Below are 24,221 nucleotides of genomic sequence, written 5' to 3' on the forward strand. Positions count from 1 at the left end.
GGTTTGGCTCCCTTTAAGGTGTTCGAATTTGTCTAAAGAAGTTAAAAGCTTGGGCCAGGACTAAAATGCTGTTTTTTTTTTTTTTTTTCATCTATTTGCTACCCTAGTCACACCACCTAATAACTAATACCCCATGTTTTCTTTGTTTCACATAGTCCTGAACTTTGCCTTCTAATCACCTTAATTTTGCTTAAAGATATACCAATGTTTGTCAGATTGGATTGACATTTCCAGAAGGAATGGCAAATATCTTTTATCTCTCCTACAGACTAACTAATTGTTAGTGGCTACCCAGAACATGGCTGAGGATTTTCAAACCTTCTCCAGACTCAGGACAACAGAATTCTATGATTGATTAGCAATGTCTGTCATGGGTAAGGGAAAGGGTAGTGGGGACATGCATGCCATGTTTGTACCATCACTGCTGGCCATTTATCACAAAGTGTTGTGAGATACTTATTTTTATTGCCTACAGCAATAAAACATACATCTGTTGATTGCTAATTTCTCTGAAAGGAGGGAAAAAGGGCTGATTTATCTTTAGGTAGTGGAATTATGGTTAATTTCATTCTTTCCTCTAGTCTTTTCTATATTTTCTAAGCTTTTCATGAACACATTACATTTTCATATTTTATCAGAAAATAGCTCTTTTTTAAAATTTAAATAGAATAGCATACATTAGGAGGGTAAATTCCTCCTGAAAAAAGGAGAGGGGTCACAAGAATCCTCAAGATGGATTTTAAGGAGTTTTGTTATACTTCTCTATAAATCTATTCACAGTTGTGAGGATAATGCAGAGTGGAGAGTGTTCTGCTTTTTAAATTAAACTACAATCATTTGCCAGAACATTAAAAATTTTCGTAAACACAACTTTTAGTGGCACGTATTGTTGCTAACCCTTAACTCTTCCCCTATTGTTGGATATGCAGTAGATTTTAAGTTTTTCACCATCATAAATAATGTAATGGACATCTTATGCAGTCTCTCTAAAAGTAATAATGGCCAGGGCAAAGTGATCAAAAATAATTGAGTTTTTTTCCTTGCTGTAGTTTCTCAGTGTAGATTATATTGAGCCCTGGGTTATCCATCTGCAAAATAGCCAAGTCAGCTCCCCCAAAGCTGATCCAAAGTCTGCTAAAATGGATTCATGTCAATAAAGACTGTATTTAACTGTGTTTGCTTTAGGTCTGTGTAGTTAACAAGAAAAACAATTTTCTTGTATAAGCACTGTTAACTACAAGCTAAAATGCTTACAATAATATCCAAATTGCAATTATCATATGGAGAGGGTCAATTTACCTTTTCATTAATTATTAAAGTTTTATTGTTAAACCATGAATTAGAAGCTTGCCAAATGTTACTAGGGCCAGACATGAAGAGACTGGACTAATTAAATGATGAGTGATAAAATGTAACTCTGATCATATCTACTCCTCACTCTTTTCACTGTAACTGTTTCCACATACCATGAGTTCACAGCCTGCTTTCTGCACCGACTCCCTCAGCCTTGATTGGGTGGTGGCTACATGGGTGTACCCATGTGTACAGTTCAGCAAGCTGTACCTTAAGGATTTGCGCATTGTACTAATGTAAAAATAACTTTAAAAATCAAGGGAAGCCGTAAGTTAATGTAAAAAGAAAGAGCACTAATTATAATTGTACAGATACTTGTTCGTTATGTAGTTAAAACAATATTACAGCTGCCACAGTTTAAAGCATCTGGCCCATCATTAGACTGTGAGCAACCTGAAGGCAGAGATCATGTCTTGCACTTCATGCATGACTCCGCCCTGGGTGCAGGGCGTGTTCAGCCCGTAGCAGGGATACTGCTTGATGGGCCCTGTGATGAGAAGGCTGGTAATGACTCCGAGAGAAAGCACCCCAAGCCAAAGTCACAGGCACCAGAAGACAGCACCTTAGAGAAAATTATGCATCGACTTGCATGACATTAATCACCTAGCTTACAAAATGAATCCATCTAAGTGTAAGGTTCTTTTTCAGTCCTATAATATCTGGTGTCATTACATTTGTCCTATTTATGGCTGCTAGAAATTTTGTCTTGATGTCCAGTTATTTGAAGAGGAATACGAAAATGACACTGATGTTTTTAATTCATGATGTGTGACCACTGGTATTTACAGTTCATCCTTTGCTTTCTCAGTTTTCCTAGAAACACATCTTTCTGACTCACTGACTTTGAAGACTTTACTTTCTTCTCCAGGACGTTACATCCATTGCAGCCCATGCCCCCTGATCCCCACCTCACAGCTCCTCCCCAACTAGCTCCTCTGAACTTGGGAACTGACTCCTCCTTTCCACCACCCAATCCAGAGACTTCTATGGGAATTATAACACGTCCTCTTTCTAAAGACAGTTTCAGAGGCCAGGGCCTCATGTGCAGGGTGCTTGTCCATCTGTTCTGGCTGTTCAACAGAGTCCCTGCTATGTTTTAACATTCGAATCCCAACAATGATCTTCAGAATCACAGCAAGTAGTTTATTTGCCAATGGATAAACAAGACATTATTTTAGTGGTTAATGTACAAGATGGATATTAAAATCCTAGTTCTGCTGCAGCTCCAAGAAGGAGTCAGAGGATGTGGGTCAGACTCTGGTCCTCCCTGAATCCACCATTAGAATAATTCTGAAGGATACAGAGGAGCTCCCACATCAGCCAATAAAACCCCTAGAGTTGATTAACTTGTGCATTGCTAATAGGGTGTAAATGAGAAATCTGGCTTCAGAGGGACAATGACCTAATAATCTCCTTGTCTCTCTGGGTAATTAATATTATTTTTGTTACTATTATCTTAAGTGAGGCACTCACAGTTCATGGGTCAAATTTTTCCTTACTGCAGTGAGTGTTCTGATTTGTGCATCAGTCCCTTGCACGTGTGACTTACCATGGTGAGTTTACAGACCTGCAATGCTAGCAATCAGAGTGCTAGCAGAGACAACTACCAAGGGAGAGCGGAAGCGTGCCTGGGTGCTCGCCAAGGCTGTCTTTCAGAAGCAGGCAGTTGGGCCACAGGTTCGCCTCCAGCCTGCCATGTTAGAGTGCACTCGGATCCACCTACTGAGACTCCAGGGCACATGCTCTCGTGCCTGGACTGTCAAACTTTCCTAGCCTCCGTCCACACCTCTCACTGAACTGCAGTAATTCTCAGTGGGAGGGCAATGGGTGCAGGAGAATGAACAAGCCTACACAGCCCCCTCCCAACAGAATCTAGAAAAGGGGTAGCTGTGTAATAGTTGAAGCACTCCCTCAAGCTGCTGCCACCCCCCATTCCTCACCCATACCGATGCTAACATATGCTCTTCAACAGACTTGTGCCACATCCCCCCCCCCCCCGCAAGCCTAGACTGTAAAGGGGCCTAGGAGTGAGCTCAGGTGGATGGGGCAGAATTTAGGGGGAGGCTGACAGAAGCCATACATTGGTGATAAGAGTATTAAAGACAAACAAAGTAAGAACGAGAGGAAGCAATCAAAAAAGCATGTAGTGCCAAGTGAGTAAGAGACCATGGAAAACATTCAAAATATAACACATTCCTTAAAGAGATTTGTTAATAGTTTCTCAAATCTAACCAAACAGGATTTAAGACTGGCATTAATAATGATGACAACCACCTTTTCCCAGACTTGGGACACCTCTGATTCTGGAGGTCTACTATCACAAAGGCTTGGCTCCTTCTAATATCAACATGATTTGTCAGGGAATCATAGTTTTAGAAAATATGTTGAGTTGAATACGTGTACTTGTATTAAACCAAAAAGCACCAAGAAAACTAAGTTTATTTTCTAAATTTTATTTTTTAAAAATAAATCTTTATTTTTTTAAATAAATTTATTTTTTAATAAATAAATCCACAATATCTGTACAACTTTAGCCTTAAAGTGTACTAAAGTGGATTCATGTCAATAAAGCCTGTAAATATCATTATTTGACTGTTTGCTGTATGTTCATATACCTAGCAAGGAAAAAAATATTATTGCCAGCACAATTATAAGATAAAAGACTTAATATACAAATTGGTAGGGTTAATTTACCTTTTCATTAATAATTAAAAGTATATTATTATTAACCAGGGATTAAAAACTTGCCATGTGTTACTCAGGCCAGACATCAAGAGAATGGATTGATTAAAAGATAATTCTTGGGGCACCTAGGTCGCTTAGCTGGTTAAGTGTCCAACTCTTAGTTTCAGCTCAGGTCATGATCTCGTGGTGGTGGGACTGAGCCCCACGTCAGGCTCTGCACTTAGTGCGGGGTCTGTTTCAGATTTTCTCTCCCTCTCCCTTCCGCTTACTCTCCCCCCTCTTTCAAATAAATAAATAAAATCTTAAAAAAAAAAAGATAATCCTTAATAATCTGGAGCCATGAAATGTAACCAGGATCATACCTACTCCTCCTTACTCCTCAGGTACCCTGAGTTCGACCACTTTCTGCACTAACTCCCTGTTTTCATGCCTCGGCACCTCTTGATTTTGTCTGGGAATTTAGTGGGAGAACTCTCTGCTCTTCTACCCGAAGCAGGAAATTGCTGCTGGGGGAGCTTCCTATGAGAGCAAAACTTTTCCCTACAATGCTGGTAGGGGGGAGGGGTGTAGTGCAGGCTGCCTAGAATAGATCCTGGACCTTGGGTCACACAGCCTTCAGCCTTCAGTCTCCTGGTGCGGGAACCAACAGCCTCTCATACCTCACATCTGCATTCCAGTTCACGAGTGATTTCACACACTAGCTGGCAATTCCTAAACCTGCCGTAAAACCAATCAGGGATTCACCTCATCCATCATTGCACTGCAGCTGCCTTTTGAGGGCCACAGCAAGGATGGAAGGGTATTTCTTAGACAGGGCTAAATCAGCCAGTGAAGACAGATCCTCCCTCAAATTCAAACCCAAGGAAACAAAATGCATGAGAAGCAGATCTGGAGTTCAAGATAGGCCCCAAACATTGAAGGAGCTGGATTCAGATCCTTCTACAGGACTAACTAGCTGTGTGACCTTGGTCAGGTTATCTAATCTCCTAAACCTGTTTCCTCCTCTGTAAAATGGGGATAATAAAACTGACTTCATAAGGTTGGGGAAGATTTAAAAGAAAAAAACACATGCAGTCCAATGTCTGCTATGTAAGAAGTGCACCAAATGTGAACTCCTTCTGTGGGACAGTGGTTAAGAGCCTGGGGTATGATGCCAGACTGTTGGGTTCAGACCCCTATCCCTACCACTTAACAGCTTAGGGCACTGGATAAATTACATAACCTGACTCAGTTTCCCCATCATTAAAATGGGGTTTCATTACAACTCAAAGTAGATATCCAGTGAATATTAGCTATTTTTAAAATTTCATTGTTAGCTTGTGTTTCCAGGGCAACCAATAACATAGTGAATTGAGAGTTTATGTTTGAATTGAGAGTAATATATGTGTATTTTTTTCCTAACTCATGAAGACCTTGCATGCTTTTATGAATTTTTTCTGGCCAGAGACAAGCTGTGATGCAAAGGGTGGGGCTAAACTGTTATATGAAGAAAAAAATTCAAAGAGGGAGAATAACCACCCACCAGGGAGCTACTTCTTTTGTAATGTACATTCCATTTCTTCTCCCTCATGCTTTTTAATTCCTTCCACATTTCCTGCCATAATTATCAAATGTTTGGTTTCTGACCTCACTCTTCTGGAGACTAGAGCCCAGGGAATTTGGAACTGTTTATTTTCTGTCCATAAACCTTTGAGTTAATGGAGGGGCTTGTGAGCGAAGGGTTTGTTGGTTTGTTTGTACTGTCTCAGGAAGGTCACTGGAGTTGAAAGGAAAACATTACCAAAAAAGCGCTGAAATACTTTGACTGGAAACGCGGAGCCCCCAAAGAGCAGAGCAACGGATCTCTTACACTTGCGCAACGCTGGATTAAGGGAAAATTGCGATTTTAAAAGGCTGTTATATGGCCCTGATATTACCACAAAATCCGAGGGCACTTTACAAAGAAAGAAAAAAAAATGTTGAGAATCATAATTATACTTTATAAAAAAAGAAAAAAGCATTCCGCCCTAAAGGAAGAATCTCCCCCCGCCTTTCCCCGAGGAGTCAGCCTTGGAAGGAAAAAGCCCCCAACTATTCTTAATTTCCTCTTAAGTAAAGGAAAGAACTCAAAGGCGCCTTTTTGAACTCAGCTGCCGCTCTTGTCGCCGCCTCCGTCCCAATCCGCCCGGCTCGTCCTCTTTCCCCCTCCTCACCCTCCCTCCATATTAGCCGCGGCGGGGCTCCCGCTTATGGCCCAAACTACTTTTCCCGATTTGGAGGTTTAAGTTTCGCAAGTAGTATTTCTGCTCCGAGCGCCCCCTCACCCCACGCCTGGAAACTCCCGGTCCCACCCCGGGAGAACATCCCCAGGACGCACTCCCCGCCCGTCCGGCGCGCACACCCAAGTGGCCCGCTCACCTACCTCGGCGTGGACCCAGGCGACCGCCACCAGCGCGAGCGCGAACCAACGTGTCCACATCTGCGGAAGAGAGAAGAGCGAGAATGAAGGCGCCGGGCCCCGCGCCCACCCTGGAAACTTCTCCGGGTCCCGCAGACTCGCCCCCTCCGCCCGGTCACCCTCGGCCGCCCGGAGGGGTCGGGCCACCGCGCCCAGCGCCGCGCGCCCAGCTCTCACCATGGTCCCGTCCGGGTGTCCGGAAGGCGCGGGGCAGGGCGGCCGCAGCGAGCTCTGAGGGAAGGTGGGAGCTCCGCGGCTCGGCAGCCTCCGAGGAAATCCGACCTGCGCTCGCCGCCCCTTAAGACCCCTCCTTCCCCGACTGCCTGCCCCCCAGCTCCTCCCCCTTCTCCTCCCCTTCTGCAGCAGCGGCCCCCGCGGCTCGCGGCTCTGCTCGGTCCTCCCCGCCCCTCGCTCTGGGGAGCCCGCGTGCGTCCTGGCGCCGCCCGCACCCCTCTCTCCTCAGGCCCCCCGGACGTGGAGGCAGAGGCAGAGACAGAGAGGGGGTGTCCGGGGGGCGCTGCAACAAAGGCGGAAAGGGGTGGGGGGCCGAAACCCCACCCCCGGGAGGGCCCGCTGGCTTGCGGCAGCTCTGGCGGGCCGTGGGCGCGGGCTGCGGCGGTGGCCAGGTGGGCGGTGCTGCACGGGGCTCCCGGCCGGGTCTGGGGCGGGAACGTGCAGGAAAAGGCGCCCTGCGGCCTGGGGAGCCGCAGCCGCCCCCCGCGACTGATGGACAGAGGGCCGGAGGTGCAGAGGGACCCTCGCGGCCCAGGGACCGGGGCATCACGGCAGACAGAGTGCGAGGAAGTGGGCGCAGGGTCCGGAAGACCGGCCAGCAAGGGGAAGGCTGCTTTGGGTTCAACAGTGAATTTCCAGGGGGAGAGGTGGGAGCCGCCCCTCTCTGCTAAGATCTTGACTCCAGCGTTTGCCAGCAACCCCATCCTGTCCTTCTCTCTGGTCAAGGAGCGGTGTCCCCCCTCCTCTCTTCTGCGCCCCCCCATCACCTGTGCCCTTGCTCCCACCCCCATCAATCCGGGTTCCCTCCCTATTCTTGCTTCCCATCTCCACCAACTTCTTCCCAGGGGCCTTCAAAGGTACGCTGCCTCTTTGAAGGTGTTAACTCCCCAAACTCCTAGCTGCGGCTTCTTTCCTACCTTGTGTCTGGTGTCCCTGGTGCTGAGAACAAATATCCTTGACACCTCAGATTTAACATGCCCAAGGCTGAGCCCCACTTCTCGTCAGCTCCCAGGCCTGCTCATCTACCTTTTCCAGAGTACTGCCATCAAAACGTTTCCCCACTTCCCAGACCCTGGTTTCACCGTGTTCTGGCAGTTACCCCTTTGAGATCTCACATGCATCTCTTCACTGCCGTTCACATTTCCACTTCCCTAGGCCAGACCTTCATCCTCCCTCATTCCGGAATTCTGGAAACCACCTCTGGTTGCTTTCCAGCTCCAGGCTCTCCTCCCCTAGTCTCCACGGCAAACCATTGCCATATTTTCACTAGGTGATTTAAAAACTGTCCTCCTCAGGCTCTCCCCCTCCTCAGAAACTCAGCACTCTTCCACATTGCATCCAAAGTCTCTGCCTTTCTTGAAAGTCTCCCTTTTCTTGGGCCAACCTACTTACCTAACCGTACTTCAATGGCTTAATATACTCCCTTTGCTCAAATCAGGCCAGTATTGTCATTGCCCTCTGAACTTATCATATTCATCTGTTTGTTGCGTGCCTACTGTTGTGCTTCTAGGGGGTTTCAGATAGCACCCATAGTCCCCACGCAGGTTCACAGTCCGTTGAGATAGCTGCTGGAATCAGACTGACAGAAAGGAAAATCTCAGCTTTGTGCCGGGCGGGCACTGGAAGGGTGGCCATAGCTTAGATCTGGGGGGACAATGGATCTGCATGTACTTCACCTCAGAATTAAATAAAATAAGACATGTTAAATTGCTCTCGTCGTACCTGGCAGTCCCAAGAGGAATTGAACAATTTGCTTTGTAACATTGGGAAGCTAGAACCACCCCCACACCCCATGACTGATAGAGGGCTGGAGATGCAGAGGGACCCCTTTTGTGAAAATCTGCTTTTGTAAAATTGCAGTTTTACAGTTTCTGGAAAAGCAGAAAACACATGATTTCTAGAGTGGGTGAGCTCCCCAAAGTTGAGGGGAGCTCCCCAAACTCATTCCTGCTTCCTTGATATGGAAAAAAGAGAAGTAGGGAATAGATGTCCTCCCCGCCCTCTCAGTCTCTGCGCTAGGATTAAAGGCAAATGCGATGTATAAGATTTTGCTCCTGCCCTCTAATAACTCAAAATACTTTTTATCCCTCCCACATCAACTGCACCCCCTCAGAATCTGACATGATCTCCTTCCCTCTCTTTCTCCTTGTGTCTATTCAATGTCAAAGTCTGTCTTTCTCTCCCCAAGACCCAGGTGCAGTTTCTTTGCTTCTCTCGCACCATTTCTGACGATAACTTGGCATAGAGGACATGAGGTTTGAAGCCTGACAAACCTGGCTTTCAGTGGGGTCACTACCACTTACTAGCTGTGTGACCTTCATCAAATTACTTAAACTCTCTGAACCTAGGTTTCTGCACCTGAAAAATAGCAATGATAATGCCTTTCAGAGGGTTGTGGAATGTAGATGTGGTCGGTTATGGAAAGTGCCTGGCAAGGAGTAGACCTCTGCAAGTGGTAGCCATTATTTCACTGACCCTGCTTTGCATCTGAGTTGCAGTTGTTACTGCGTACTAGGTACTACAGAGCCATTCAACCCGTCTTATTTCATTTAATTATCACAACAAACTGAAAGGCATTTTTTTATTGCTTGCATTTCCCAAATAAGGAAACTGAAGCTCAGGAAGGTTAACAGTTGGTTATACAGCCCTACAACTTGGCATTTTATTGCATACTGTTATGCGCTGTTTAACACTTGTTCACATCATTGTTCTTGAGTCTCCAGCTAGATTTTAAGATGCTTAGCGCATAAACAGTTTTTGTTTGTTTGTTTTTGTATCTTTATTCTCTCTACGTTTGGGGCACAATCAATGGATGTGATTTTATCAAAATTACAGATTCCTGTTCAATCAAGGGCACCATAGAAAAAATGATAGATTAGAAGGAGAGACTCAATATCCAAAACTGACATGGAACTCATAAGTGCAATATAAATACAACTTCTGCAAATCAGTGAGAAAAAGACTGGAAACCCAACAGAAAAATGGGCAGAGAGTATGAACGGGCAGTTCCCAAAAAAAGGAATCCCAGATGACCAACAAGTAGAGAAAAGATGCTTAAGATCACTGGTATTATTTAAACTGCACAATGAACCTATGAAATCCGTATTATTTTATTGCCTCAATTTTACAGGTAAGAACATTGAGACATACAGATTTTATGTAATTTGTCCCAGATTGTACATTAAGTGGTAAATATTACTTTATAATCATCACAGAGGCAAAAATTAGACAGTTAGACAATGCTAAATGTTAGTGTGTGAGTAGTGCAGTCTTTCTGGTGTATTGTGATTAAGAGCATGGATTTAGAAGCCAGATTGCCTTGGTAGTATATCTTGGCTTACCTACATACTATGTAATCTTGGTCAAGCTATGTACCCTCTCTGCATCTGTTTCTTCACTTGTGAAGTGGAAGTAATAATAGTACTGATTCCATAGGGTAAGGTTATTGTACAAATTAAATGTGTAAATACATGTCAAGGACTTTTAATAGCACCTAGTACGTAAGCTTATAATTATTGTGTGATACTGAGGGAGTGATTCAATAGAAGGTCCTTGCAGGTACTGATGATAATTCTGTGCTACAGAATGGTTAATGTAACTCTCTACAACAAACAAAAAGCAAAACAAACAACAATAAAAACAAAACAAACTGCACGAAGGAGTTGACAGTTGTAAGAGTGAGGAATTTTTTTGGTTGCAGGTTAACAGAGAAGCTGACTTAAATGAATGGAATTTATTGGCCATATAGCTAAAAAATTCAGGGGGTAGTTTTAGCTTCAGGAAAGACTTCATCCAGGAGCTCAAATAAGGTCACCAAGGATCCAATTTCTTGCCATCTCTCACCTTTACCTTAAGCAATCTTATTTCATCGCTGGGTTTCACACAGTGGCTCCTGGGAGTTCCAGTCTCTGCTCTGAGGGTAGAGAACTGGCTGTAGTAGTGCTGGCCTCCTTATGCCCTTGGACCACACCATCTGGGTGAAGGAGAGAGCCTCTTTTGGGAGCTGCTCCAAATGTCCTAGGATTTACGTTTTTTAAAGCCTAAATGCATTTTTTTTTATTTAACGATTTTTTATTATATTATGTTAGTCACCATACAGTACATCCCCGGTTTCCGATGTAAAGTTCGATGATTCATTAGTTCCTAAATGCAGTTTCTTGACATCCTCGTGCTGAGCACTGTGACTGGGGGGCTGGGCTGGGCTCGATAGGCTAAAGCCAATAAGGATGACCCAAAAGAAAATCAGGCTAATGTCAGGAAAAGAAGGGACTGAATGCTGGGACTAGCCAAACAATGTCTAATGCAGCAACAAATCACCAACCTACACTATGAAACCAGCGCGCTCCCAAGTGGAGTGTAGGTTCCCCAGAGGGCATGAGAAAAGAGTATTAGAATTTCTATTTTTACTTATTTTCAATCCCAAAATAGAAATTGACTTTGCAAATAAGTAGATAGACTCTGGAGCCCATATTTAATCCATATGTCAGACAGTCATGAGTTATACTCCATTGCCAAGTACCATGAGGAGAGTGGGTGTTCTCCCACACAAAGGGACTGACAGCAGCTAGCTCCTTTTAACATATTGTAATATACTGCGGTGTGCCCACTTAAACGGATTTACATATTATACTATTTAGTTTTAATTAAACTAGATTAAAAACATTTCAGCTTTGAAACCATAAATTGAGGATAAAGCTTTTTCCTATTAATAAGAAAAGGGCAGAGCTGACATGTTTGCTATTTCTGGGAAGAGCTGTCTTTCACATAAACAAGGTAAAAGCAATAATTTGATCATATCTGACAATAAGTCAGTCAAAAACCTTGAAAGTAACAATAAGGCTATTTGAAATATTGGTTCACATTCATTGTTACCAGTAATAACTTCATCCTAAATATGCTTTGTGATATCATTTAAAAATACTTAGGATTGACAAGAACGTTAGAAATTATCCAGAATATAAAGACAATACCTACTATTTTTTTCTTGGTGATACCTGAAGATACGCAATTCTCAGTTCAATCCTTTAGAAAATTTCTCTCGATTTTTTATAAATAAGTAAACAAACCACTAGAACTCTTTGTTGGAAGGTTTTTGAACAGACTGAAAATTTTTGTTAAAGTTTTTAAAATGTGTATAAATGAGAGTTTTTATGGATGCCACATCTTTATTGTTTTCGACAACAAAATCACCTAATGATGAAACATTTCCAAATATCCCATTTGAGAATATTTTCTCCACAGCACAAGTTTATTTTTAAAAGCAATTACATTATCACTCATTATTAGCATCACAAATTTTCCTTGAAGTAGTAGATTGTGTGTGGATTTTTAAAAAAATCTGATTGGTAGCATTCTACTTATCACACAAAATGACAACAAATTTGAAAGAGCTGTTTTATGTCAAAGATTTGTCTTCAAGTTCAACAACATTTACGCCCTCTGTCCCAAGGTAATCTGTGAGCCTCAGTGTGATAGAAAACATTTGTATATCCCATATCATTTCACTTCCCATATCATTTTTAAAAAATTTATTTATGTATTTGCGAGCGAGAGAGAGGGAGAGAAAGCATGCATGTGAGTGGGGGGAAGGGCAGAAGGAGAGAAAGAGAACCTCAGGCAGACTCCCAGCTGAGCATGGAGCCCACGTGGGGCTTGATCCCACAACCCAGAGATCATGACCCTGAGATCACGACCTGAGCCGAAATCAAGAGCCGGACACTTAACCAACTGAGCCACCCAGGTGCCCCTCACTTCCCATATGACTTTTGATTATTACAAATATTCACTATATGTTAATTTATAAAGTTAACCACATCAATGTCTTCATGCAGCATGCTTTGCAGCTCTGGCCCCGGGTGTCTTTGCTGCAGTAATTCAGTTGTGAACGGTGCAGCAAAGCATTCCATGTGTGAGCACAGCAGTGGAACTTTACCCTGCATCCTTCTGCTCCATTCAGCCATTCCTCTGTAAGTTCACTTACAGGGTTCCTGCAGAAAATACTGCTTTCACTAAAGAAGTCATTTATTATTTAAAATGCACCTTTCCTAGTAGAGCTTTCTTTAGTTGCTCACAAAAAAAGGCAGTTTTTGGTTTATTTCATTATTGAAACAGAATGTACCCAATAGAAGAAGATGAGAAACATTCGAAACATCCATATTTTCATTCACTATATGGCAAATCTGCATGAATTTGCTCAAATACTTGTTTTCCCTGTTAATCTTCATAAACATGTATGAACATACATGTTTATGAAGAGTAAATATATATACATATTATATATATACATAGTTTATTGAATTTTTTTGCTAACTCCAATGGTGTATGCTGACCAAGGAGTACACTTTAGGTTGTCACCATATTGGTTTCCCTGTACTATTTCTACCATTCCTGATTATAACAGGAAGACAATTGTTTCCCCTCAAGGCATGTCTTTTGCCATTAAGTCAGAAACTTAAAAGAAAGTCTTAGACATTTAATAGAAATGGTGACAAACTTTCTATGTATATTTGGAGTGTATTGGTCTGCTAGGACTGCCATAACAACACCGGACAGGTTGGCTACACAACAGCAACTTATTTTTCAGACAGTTCTGGAGGCTGAAAGTCCAAGATCAAGGTGCTGGCCGGGTTGGTTTCTGGTAAGCCCCCTTCCCCTGGCCTGCAGTTGGCTACCTCCTCGCTGTGTCCTCACATGACCTTTTCTCGGTGTGCATGCATCGCTGGTAGTTCTTCCTCTTTTTATAGGGACACTAGTCCTGTGGGATTAGGACTCTACCTTTTGACCTCATGTAACCTTAATTACCTTCTTAAAGGCCCTGTTTCCAAATAGGGCCACACTGGGGGTTAGGGCTTTGACATATAAATTTTGAGGAAATGCAATTCAATCTATTACAGTGAGTTAACTTTTTTGCCTCTGACTGTCGTAAAACCAAATATCGAAATAAACTGGACTTAGACCTTCAGTTCTCTCTGTCACAAAATGTTAAGCAAATATTTCCAAATGAAACAAAAACATCACTCTCACTGAATCTATTATTTTTTCCAGTGAGAGCGAAAAGGTTTTTTGACCATTAATAAGCACAATGAAGTGCTATTAAAATGTTGATTATTGTATCTTTAACTCATTTTGTTATTTTATATTTTGTATATGTTTAATGGTATGTATACTGTATTTGCTCATTGTTATTGGTGGAGGTATGCGCCCATCAAGTTTGAATACCATTGCCACAGAAAACCAAATCTCACACTTAGGCCAAAAGAACAATTCTAGAATTGAGTACAGTATTTGTTACTTTTAATCACATTCATTGTGACATTAATCAAATTCATTGTGACATTTTTGTTTAATCATTGAGAACACCTGTGACAAGATGCTTTCATCAGCAACTTAGGGAAGTAAAGTATTTATTCAATTTTTATGTGTTTATTGACATATACAGAGCAATGTGTAATTTAAATGTGTGCCTGTTCTGCTCTATCTAAAGGTCCTAGATCCGCACAGGCTCTCTCTCAAGTTAATTTCTGAAAATTCCATAACTGATAGTATAAAATTTCATGTTTTATTCACAAAACTATGATGTGTGATAATCAATCTACTTGTCATGAGCTTGGCAGGCCTATTAATTTGGATGAGTACAAAAATTTTATATGATGAAATCCTCATGATATTCAGCACGCATCTGCTCCTTCTGCCGTCAGCATGTTTTCACTTCACTTCAGGTAACCATATAGTTTCCCTCTAAAATCCCATTCCTCTCCCACTCTATCTGTGTGTTCTACTCCATTCCAGGGGCAAAGCAGTGATCGCGAGTAAGCCAATCAGTGCATTTCTTCCCCTTGGTCACAGTTCAAGAGTATCTGACGGAAGTCAGGCCAAATCTCGCACGCCAAAAGAACACTTCTGGAATTGAGTACAGTATTTATTATCGTTAATCACATTTATTGTGACATTAATCAAATTTATTGTGACATTTTGTTTAATCATTGAGAGCACCTGTGACAAGATGCTTTCCTTACCAACTTGGGGGAATAAAGTATTTATTAAATATTTATGTGTTTATTGATATATGGGCCAATGAGATCCAATTCCAAGATTTTTGTTCTATCCAACAGGCAAACTAACCCTCTCTTCCCAAGTATAAGACAATGTGAGTCTGAAGCTGCAGGAGGCCACCTCCTGGGGTCAGAGGTACTGCCAACCCTAAGGAGGCAGACCCTAGAGATGGGGCCCAGAAATATCATCAGGGCCTCAAACTGAGCTATTTCTGATTGGTCTCAGACTTTTTAGCTTTGTTGTCTGCTTATTTTTGCTAAGCCTCTTACGCTGGTTTTGTTCGGTTGTTTTGTTTGTTTGTTTCGGGTCACAATTGAAAAAAATCCCAACTGATCATGGGGCCAATAATATAATTACAGAATGTTTAAAACAATAAAATAGTTAGCATAAATGACAGTCCATTAAGTCTAATATTTATAAGACTTATGAGACATCAAAGCTAGGCAAAGGAAATGCTTTGCTCAAACACTTGCAGAATAGTAGACGTTCTGTCCACTGCATGGGGCTGCCTCCTCCATTCCCCAGCCTACTGCAGACATGGGCATGTGTATTATTTAAGACATCTTTAATGCAAGTCACTAAACTGAATTCATACTAGCCTAAGCCAAGAAGGAACTTACTGGCTCGTGAGGTACCGGGGTTAAAGGAAGAGCTGCAGGACCTAAGGTCTCAGGGACTTGCATGGGAGTTATGGTAAGCTAAAAACCGCTCCCTGCACCCTTGCCAGGATATTCACTTCCTAATCTCTGGAACCTACAAATGTTACCTTACATGCAAAAAAGAGAATATTATATGGCACATCTTGTAAGGAACTTGACAGGAGAATCTTCTCCTGAATTATCCAGGTAGGCCCTAAATGCAATCACATGCATTCTTATAGAAGACAGGCAGAAGGATATTAGACACAGACAGAAGAGGGGAGGAGAGAAGGCAACATGAAGGCAACATGAAGACTGAGGCAGAGACTCGAGTGGTGCAGCCATGAGCCAAGGAACACCTGAGAATGCTGGCAGCCACCAGAAGCAGGAAGAGGCAAGAGACAGATTCTCCCCCAGAGTCTGCACGGGGAGCGCTGCCCTGCCGACACCTTAGTTTGAGTCTTCTGGCCTCCATAACTGGGAAAGAAGAAAGTTCTCTTGTTGTAAGCCAGCAGGTTGTGGTAATATTTTATGGCAACCCCAGGCAATGAATACAGGACTCAGTGCTATAAGTTCTCTCTCTCTCTCTCTTCTCTCTCTCTCATTAGACTCTCAGCTTATTCTGCGGTTTTAGTTTCTCCATATGGCTGAGGCGATGGCTATTGCAAGTCCCCAAACTGCATCCTCCCAGCTTTGGGACCTTGGCAAGAAGAGAGCCTTTATTTTCCCAAGGTCCATACATCCAAGCCAGGGAAGGATGCTGATTAGTCCTATTTGTGTCCTGTGCCCGCCACCCTCCTTGGACAAAGCATACCGATGAGTGGGAGGTCCTGTGGTTGGCTGTGTTTGGGTCATGATACCATCCCTCCAACAAGTAGCGGACTCTGATTGATAGCTTCACAAACCACGTGGTATGAGGGAGGAGGTTTTTCCAAGATGGGACGCTGGGCAGACTAAAACAACAAATATGCATGGCAAGGCAGCCGGCCAGATTCCTGGGCTCTTTCCCAGCCTGGGACACCATGGGGACGTGTAGGGTCGTGAACAAAAGAACAACAGACTTGTCCCTGAGATGTGGGACATTGGATATTCCCTCCTCTAATCCAGACATAGAAGTAAACAACTGCCTTTGGAATTTATGTGGAGACTGCAAAAGCTGCATGTTTGAACAAAAGGGTGGGCCCACCCCCTATAGTTTCTAGTCAGAGTGGAGCTAGTCCAGGCTGGAGAAGAGGGTGGCCTCAGTGGCCTCATGAGGCGCCATGAAGTTAATTGGCAGCACCAGGTTATGGAGGGGTTGGGGCTCTCCTGAGAAGATCCCTGTGGAGAGGGGTTTTCATGGCCAGAGCCCAAGGCTGAAGAGAGTCATCCTTCATTCTCTGCCACTTCATGTCCCTCTCTTTCACCCTTCTCTAATTCCCTCCCCCCTGTTCTTTCTCTCTTCTTCTCTCTCATCTCCCACCCTTGGGAGAAGAAGCAGGATGCTTACCCACCAGCCACCAGCTTTGCAGACAGCAGTTTATGCTTTTTAATTTTTTTTTATGCTTTGAGAAGAAAATGCCTTGCCCTGACTAGTTTCGGGGGAACACTCTATTATCAGCATAATCACTGACATTTATCATAAAACCTCACTGACTGAGATTCTCCCAGGGCCTGGGCTACTCCCTGGGCATAAATCAAGCACTTTTGAGCAATGACTGGGCTTCTTTCAGACCCTTAGGTATTACTTTTAATGCGCCAGCAAAAGCTAAAAATGGAAGTGAATAAATGCAGCTGTTTAAAGGAACGGATCTGCACATGAAGGTCATGCAGTAGAATAATTTGGCTCATTAGGAATGTGTGAACGTGGCAGAAAATGCTTATTTTTACTGGCTTTTCATAGTAAATAGAAATGCTGCCATTAACCTGCTGAATAACACTCAGATTGAGCCTACCAGAGATGTTGCTTGGACACCCCCCTCCAGCAGGGTCTGCCCCCTCAATATCTCCTCTCTGCCTTCGTTCATTTTTTATTCACTTATGGCTACTTCCAAAGAAAGCTGACTCTTTCAACTTCTGACTTCAATAGCTGTAATGGATGTGGGGGGTGTAATATCTCTGCAAGGAAGAGACTTATGGTTTCTCTCTTTCTTTTTTTTTAATGTGAGGAAATAGTGCTACTCCAATATGAATGAAAATCTCTGGACCTGATTGCACATTGGGATCTCCAAGGCCACTCCCAGATTCCAAGTTTCCCTAGAAGGTCTCACAGGACTGGGCACATACATGTATTGATGGCTATGATTGGTTACAGTGTGAGAATTCAAAGCAACAACAGTAAAAAGACAAGGGCACTTGGGGCAGAGACCAGAGGAAACCAGGCACAAGCTTCCAAGAGTCCACTCCAGTCATGTAGTGGAGTCACACAGGATGTGCTTAATTCCTCCAGTTCCTACCTGAGACAGTATGTGTGAAACGTTGTCTACCAGGGAAGCTCATTAGAGACTCAGTGCCCATGGTTTTTATTGGGGCGGTCATGTAAGCATTCTCCGCCTAGTAGATACTAGAAGTCCAGAATCCTAGAAGGGAAGCAAATGCTCAGCATAAGCCATACTCTCTGCACAGTTTAGGCACAACGAACCACTCTCATTATTTCTGGGGATGGTGCAATGCTTCCTGGGGTCTGACCAAGTGTTCTGATGCCAGCCATGGGCTACCCTTACAGTCAGGGATTTCTAAGGATAGAAGTCTCAGTCTTGCTATGCTAACTCTTTAATCTCCACTGTTTACCAGTGGCCATAGCATTTTCTCCATTAAGGAAAACACGAAGTTATAGAGCAGAACTTATTAATATAAATTAGGGGATACACCATGCAGACTCAAATGTCTTTCATGCCCCCAGCTTTCTTTAAAATGGTACTTATATGCCGTGTGTCTATTCTGCTATCCTGGCCGTAAATAATGGAATAAGGGATTTCTCCTTGAGTCAAAAGTTAGGAAGTATAGTCGGACATAATGGAGACCAAGTTCACGAAGTCTGACCAGTAGGGGAGCTCCATGGTGGGGGGGGGGGTAACAAAATGATCCAAGCCACTGTTTTTAGAATAATAAATGCTAGATGGAGAAAAGGAAGGTGGGTGACTAATGCTCAGACTGAGTGAGAACAAATGTTGAGTTACTGTTCCAGGTCTCTGTGAAGCCTGGTGCGCTCCTCAGTCTTGGGAGTCTATGGTCAAGATGGATGATTCTACCATATCCTTGCAATGAACACATTTCCTTCACAAATAGGAGTGTGTCTTTTCCAAGCAGTCTGAATGAAACTAGCTAACACCAGGGTAAATATTCCTTCTACAAAAGGATTTGGCCACTAAAATGACAATAGTTGTACTAGATGGCATCCAAGGACACTTGGAAGAGTATAGTTTAGGTCAATAAGAAGTAGGACCTTACACTGCAAAAAGGAAGTTTCAGAACACACCCCACTCTCTCAAAAACAGAAAACATAAGTAGGCTTAAGAAACACTTTAAAAATTATCTGTGTGGTTGTGTCACAAGGAGTCATTGGGACAGTTTTGCTATATTGGGACTACTTCCTTTCCTATCAGACAGATGTCAAGAAAGTGGTGATCCTCGATGGTGCAGCTCCCGTGTCCTTGGCACATACAATGCCAGGCAGGATGAACCCAGGATGGTCTGGAGCAAGAGTTCCTCCTGATAAGGCTGCCAGCAGGGGCTGTGAAGTTGAGAACAGCCCCTGAAAATATGAGCCCTGGAAGCCCCAAACCAGACTTGAAAGGTGAGCTGAAGCCTCCTGATGGGCTCAGTGGGAGGCAATATTCAACCCCTGCATCCAAATCAGGCTCAGGGGCAGGAGTAGAGTGTATTTATCAACTTGTCTGTGGGTTAAATATATCTTGAGTCAACATTTTGGGAGTCTGCAAGGATGAGGGTAATCAGAAGTGTACTCCATGGACACTGCTTCGTCCGAATGTTCTTGAGGCAGCCCCCTCAGAACACACAGATGGTGTTGGGGAACACACCACCTGCCACCTGCCTGAACACTTCAGAGACTCCCATTCACACGTCCTGGGCTGAGGCAGCATTGTGATTAGAAAGGATGGTTTCGTTGCAGCACCGTCACCTTCTTGAGAAAAGGATAACCTCTCTTTATCTGGCATGTGACCTTTCAGTTGTACTTGAAGTATTCAGGGCTGTTTGGAGAAAATGCGAAGTGACCTGAGAATACTTACTCTGGAACGATTGTTCCCTTAGGAGCTTCCTACAGGCAAAGTGATAAGTGTTGTCTGAGACTCCAATTTTAGTATTGGAGCTATTTCCAGCCTTCGTTATTAAGAGAGGGCTCAAGTTTTCCTTCTTTAAAAGGGGAGAGGAAAATGAATAGCTTCGTTAAGCATTCCGGTGGAGCATTAGAGTCCTGCAACCCTGGGATGGGCGACTGGGTCGCAGACCCCGGGAATTCTTCTCAATCTACTATTTATGGCACATTTCCTTTTAAAACGTAGTGTTCATTTTTCCCAGAGTACCTGCACAGAAATCGCATATTCTATTTTCTTTAATTACAAAATAACCAGAAGTAACAAAAGGAGATTTCCTATGTTGCTCTTTCAGAAACATGAAATTTACAACTTAATAATTTATAATATGGCATGATTTTTATGCCCTGAATCTTTTAGGGTATTAGCTTTTGATATCTAAAGACCAAGCGTTTGATCTCAAACTGCTTTTATCTTGCAAAGACTATTTTGAAACCCAAAAGCTAAAAACTGACAGTGTTATTTGCATTTTGTTGTAACAAGCCTACCTTGAGGCAATGACAACCTCAGGTCTAGGTCAAATGGAGACTGGTCAAGGGACATCAGGAAGTGTGGGGAGCGGTTAAGAGGAGAACACATCAGGGGCGCCTGGGTGGCACAGCGGTTAAGCGTCTGCCTTCGGCTCAGGGCTTGATCCCGGCGTTGCGGGATCGAGTCCCACATCAGGCTCCTCCACTGTGAGCCTGCTTCTTCCTCTCCCACTCCCCCTGCTTGTGTTCCCTCTCTCGCTGGCTGTCTCTATCTCTGTCAAATAAATAAATAAAATCTTTAAAAAAAAAAAAAAAGAGGAGAACACATCAGGTTATATTATGTACTCTATATGCCCAGGTGGTATTCATGAATTGGGGAATTTAAGTAAATCCCAGAGTTTCCTTTGCCAACGTCAAGCTTTTCCTCTATGGAAAGGTAAAAGATTTTCCCTCGGGGAGATTCCACTATATGGTAACATCTCATCTGCTGGAAACGGGTTGGAGGGGCAACCTCCAGAATCTAAACACCACTGGAGGTAGGAGACAGCAAGCAAAACCTCTAAGTTACCAAAACAGATTTCACAGAAGCCACACACTGAAGAGTTCACTCATAGGCAAGCCCTTAAGCCCTCAAATTAAGCCAATTTGGTTTTGTTTGTATATTCAAACTCTCCATTATCAAGTTTCTAGGCTGGGTTGGAGTTAGTGACAGAAGGATCTGGTTATGTATTGCAGATAGCAACGGAGGAGTCAGAGTACAACAAAAATCAGGCACAAACACTTCAAACATCAACGCCGTCTTGGGACTTCAACATAAAGATAACACGTCTGAAGTTTCTCATTTCTTCCTGTAACCAGGACTGTGATTACTAAGTGTCATAGCGCGCAGTGGGGATTCAGAGACATCCAATCCAAGTATGAAATATGGGGTTCATAAGTTAATAATATGACTTAATAATAATAGTGTGACATAATTTTATGCCTTTTGGGGGCATTAACTTTACAAAACTCAAAGTCAAGCTTTTAGATCTCAAAACTCCTTTTTTTATTTTTTGCAAAGAGCTGAGTTGCATCCCCCTAAACCTCATGTTAAAACCCTAATTCCCTGTACCTCCGAATGTAATTGCATTTGAGGATAGAGTCTGTGAAGAGGTGATTAAGTTAAAACGAGGCTGTTAAGGTGGGCTGGAATCCAATCTGACTAGTATTCTTGTGAAAAGAGATTAGGACACACAGGGAAACCCAGGCATGTGCGCACACGGAGAAAAGACCATGTGGAACCACAGTGAGACGAGAGCTGTCTGGGTGCCAAGGAGTGAGGCCTCAGAAGAAACCAAGCCTACTGATGCCTTGCTCTTGGACTTGCAGCCTCCAGAACAGTGAGAAAGTAACTTTCTGTTGTCGAAGCCCCAAGTCTGTGGTATTCTGTTAAGGCAGCCCTGGCAGACTCACACAAAGACTATTTTGAAACCCAAATGCCAAGAATCAACTTCTTTGTTATCTGCATTCTACTGAAAAAAAAAAAAAAGCCCACCTGAGGCTTTATAATTTAGTGAAAGAGCAGTCCAGCAGATTTCCCAAGGTCTCCAGGAAGACACAGAATTGACCCCAGTGTTCTTCTCTCTGGGTGTGTGGCCTGGGATAGCAGAAAGAACATCGGCCTTCGGGTTCAAATCTAGGCCTCTGTACTCAGAAGATGGGCTACAGTTGAAACTCTCCTTCACTCATCTGAGCCTCAGTTTCCTTATTTATAAAACACAGATGAGCTGTAAAAATCACATGAGATTACATTCAGGCCACATATGTAAAATTCCTAGCACAGGTCTGACACATAATAGGCAGAAAGCAAATATGGGTCTATTACTATTTCTACTCACCTTATCATGACCTTGTCATGACCTTGGTATTCTCTGTTGAAAAAGGGCGGAGGAAACATGTTATTTAAAAAAAGATTTTTAGCCTTATGTATTAAGATTCAAATGTCTGGGTGGTTAAAGGGATGAGCTTTATGTGTTCAGAATGCTGGATTATCCAGAACTGTTCCCCAAAGACTGTCAGGAGTTGAGATTTTGGCCTAAATATTTTGTGTCCTCTGAACTATTTTCAATCCCTAGTCTCCTTGTTTAGTCCTCCACTCCGAGTGCCCCAGTTCTCTCATATATACTTCACAGCTTCTCAGAACCCTTCAAAACTTTCTTTTTACTCTATTTTATTCTTTTTGGCATTTTCCAAAATGTCTATAATGGCTTAAACCAATAAAAAAATACACTATAAAATCTACCAAGAGTCCAGGTAAGGGAGTCCGTGATGAGTTTGGTAGCTTGGTCATTGCTGAGCTTGACAGAGGACATTGAACTGAGTGATAGTGGCTGAGGGCCGAGNNNNGGTGGTGCCAGAGCATGCGGGGGGGGGGGGTGAGGAGTGACAGAGAAGCAAGACAGATACATGTGGGTGAGTGTGGGAAGGGAGCTGGATTGGGGGAAGCCCTTTCTCTTATGGCAGCAGACTGGGATGTATTTATAGGTGGAAGGAAGTAGTTCCCAGAGAGGGTAAGATGATAAAAATAAAGACAAGAGAGCAAGGACTGGGGGCGGTGTGAGGAAGTGGGTTTGAGGCCCACACAGGTGAGGAGGCTAGCCTGGCACAGGAGGGCTGCAAGCTCTTCCTCGGAACAGGGGACATAATAGTATGGTCAGAGGCAGAGGGAGGAGGAATTGAAGGCTTCCTGTCTGATAGCTCATTTTCTTTGTGACAAGTGATCTCAACTGTTGAGATTGAGGGGATTGGGCTGGATAAAGGGCTTATGGAGAGTGTGTGGCGTTATCAACACGGAGAATGAGAAAGGACGATTAATAGGGGTGAGTGAAACCATTGTTAGTCAGGGCTGAGATCAAGGTTGAGAGAAAATAGGGTTGTAGAGACAACTGTGAGTCACTAAAGGTTTTTGAGGAGAGGAATGTGAATAATAAATGTATTTTAGGACACTTTTAAAGTACTGGTATACCAGATGTTGCAGGTAAGCTTTGCCAAATTTGGGGGTGACTGGTAATGGAACCAAAAAAGGAATGGTAAGCAGGGTCCTTTTAAAGGACCTTTATAAAAAGGAAGATGTCATTTCTCCTTGGCCTGCTGGCTCTCTGGGACACTCTGACAATAGAGGATGCTAAAGGGAGACTGGAAGCCTGGAGGAGATTCTTGGAACTGTTTTACTTTCTGTTCCTGTCAGCGTCACCCCAGGAAACGATCTTTCCCCTGTCGATGATCATTACTTCTAGTTTCCATTTTTTCTTATACTTCCAAGCCAACCTCATAGCATCCCCTTGGAATAACCAGCCCTAGCCAACTGGCCTCCTCTCCTCAGAGATGTGAGTTATAGCTTAGAGGTCCCTCCTCTGAGCTTGGAGACACCAACACTGACAGGCAACCCCCAGGTCTGGGCCCCAGTTCAGCAGACCTGTCCTTTAAGCTTCTAGACACTGATAACCCAGACCTTTTCCCTTTCCCGCTTAGCCCTAGAGATAGTAGCTGCTTCCCCTAATTCTGTGTTCCCCCAGTGTTCTCCCTTTACCTTCCAGTCCCCAACACCTGCTTAATCAGTTTCTTTAGGTAAATTCTTTCTGTAAGAAGCCATACTGGTTTTTGTTTTCTTGATTAAATCCTTAGCATAGAGTCACTGCATTAGCGTGCAAGGGCAGCTGTAACAAATTACCCCAAACTGGGGGGCTTAAGCAACAGAAGTTTATTGTCTCACAGTTCTGGAGGCTAGAAGTCTGAGAGCAAGGTGTTGGCAGGGTTGGCTCCTTCTGAGGGCTGGGAGGGAAGGTTGTAAATGGCCATCTTCTTACGTCTCTACACCATCTTCCCTCTACGTGTGTCTGTCTCTAAATTTCCTCTTCCTATAGACACCAGTCATATCAGATTAGAGCTCATTCTAATGACCTAACTTTAACTTGATTACCTCTGTAAAGATCCTATCTCCAAATAAAGTTACATTGTGAGGTACGGGGGGTTGGGGCTCCACCATACAGATACTACAGGA

The 24,221-nt window shown here is 43.4% G+C and overlaps 1 protein-coding gene across 1 annotated transcript in view; it reads right to left on the reverse strand.

Moving 5' to 3' along the window:
* FSTL1 (follistatin like 1) overlaps positions 1-6,751 on the reverse strand; it is a 52,869-nt gene extending 46,118 nt beyond the window's left edge. Inside the window, exons 1-2 of the mRNA XM_040621307.1 lie at positions 6,653-6,751; positions 6,440-6,496 (exon numbers count right to left, since the gene is read on the reverse strand). Coding sequence (XP_040477241.1) covers positions 6,440-6,496; positions 6,653-6,655 — 60 coding nt within the window. The 5' untranslated portion in view covers positions 6,656-6,751. The remainder of the gene's footprint in view (positions 1-6,439; positions 6,497-6,652) is intronic.
* Positions 6,752-24,221: the final 17,470 nt, after the last annotated feature.

The sequence above is a fragment of the Ursus maritimus genome, unplaced genomic scaffold (assembly GCF_017311325.1).
Source record: "Ursus maritimus isolate PB19 unplaced genomic scaffold, ASM1731132v1 scaffold_4, whole genome shotgun sequence".
In the NCBI taxonomy this organism is placed as follows: domain Eukaryota; kingdom Metazoa; phylum Chordata; class Mammalia; order Carnivora; family Ursidae; genus Ursus; species Ursus maritimus.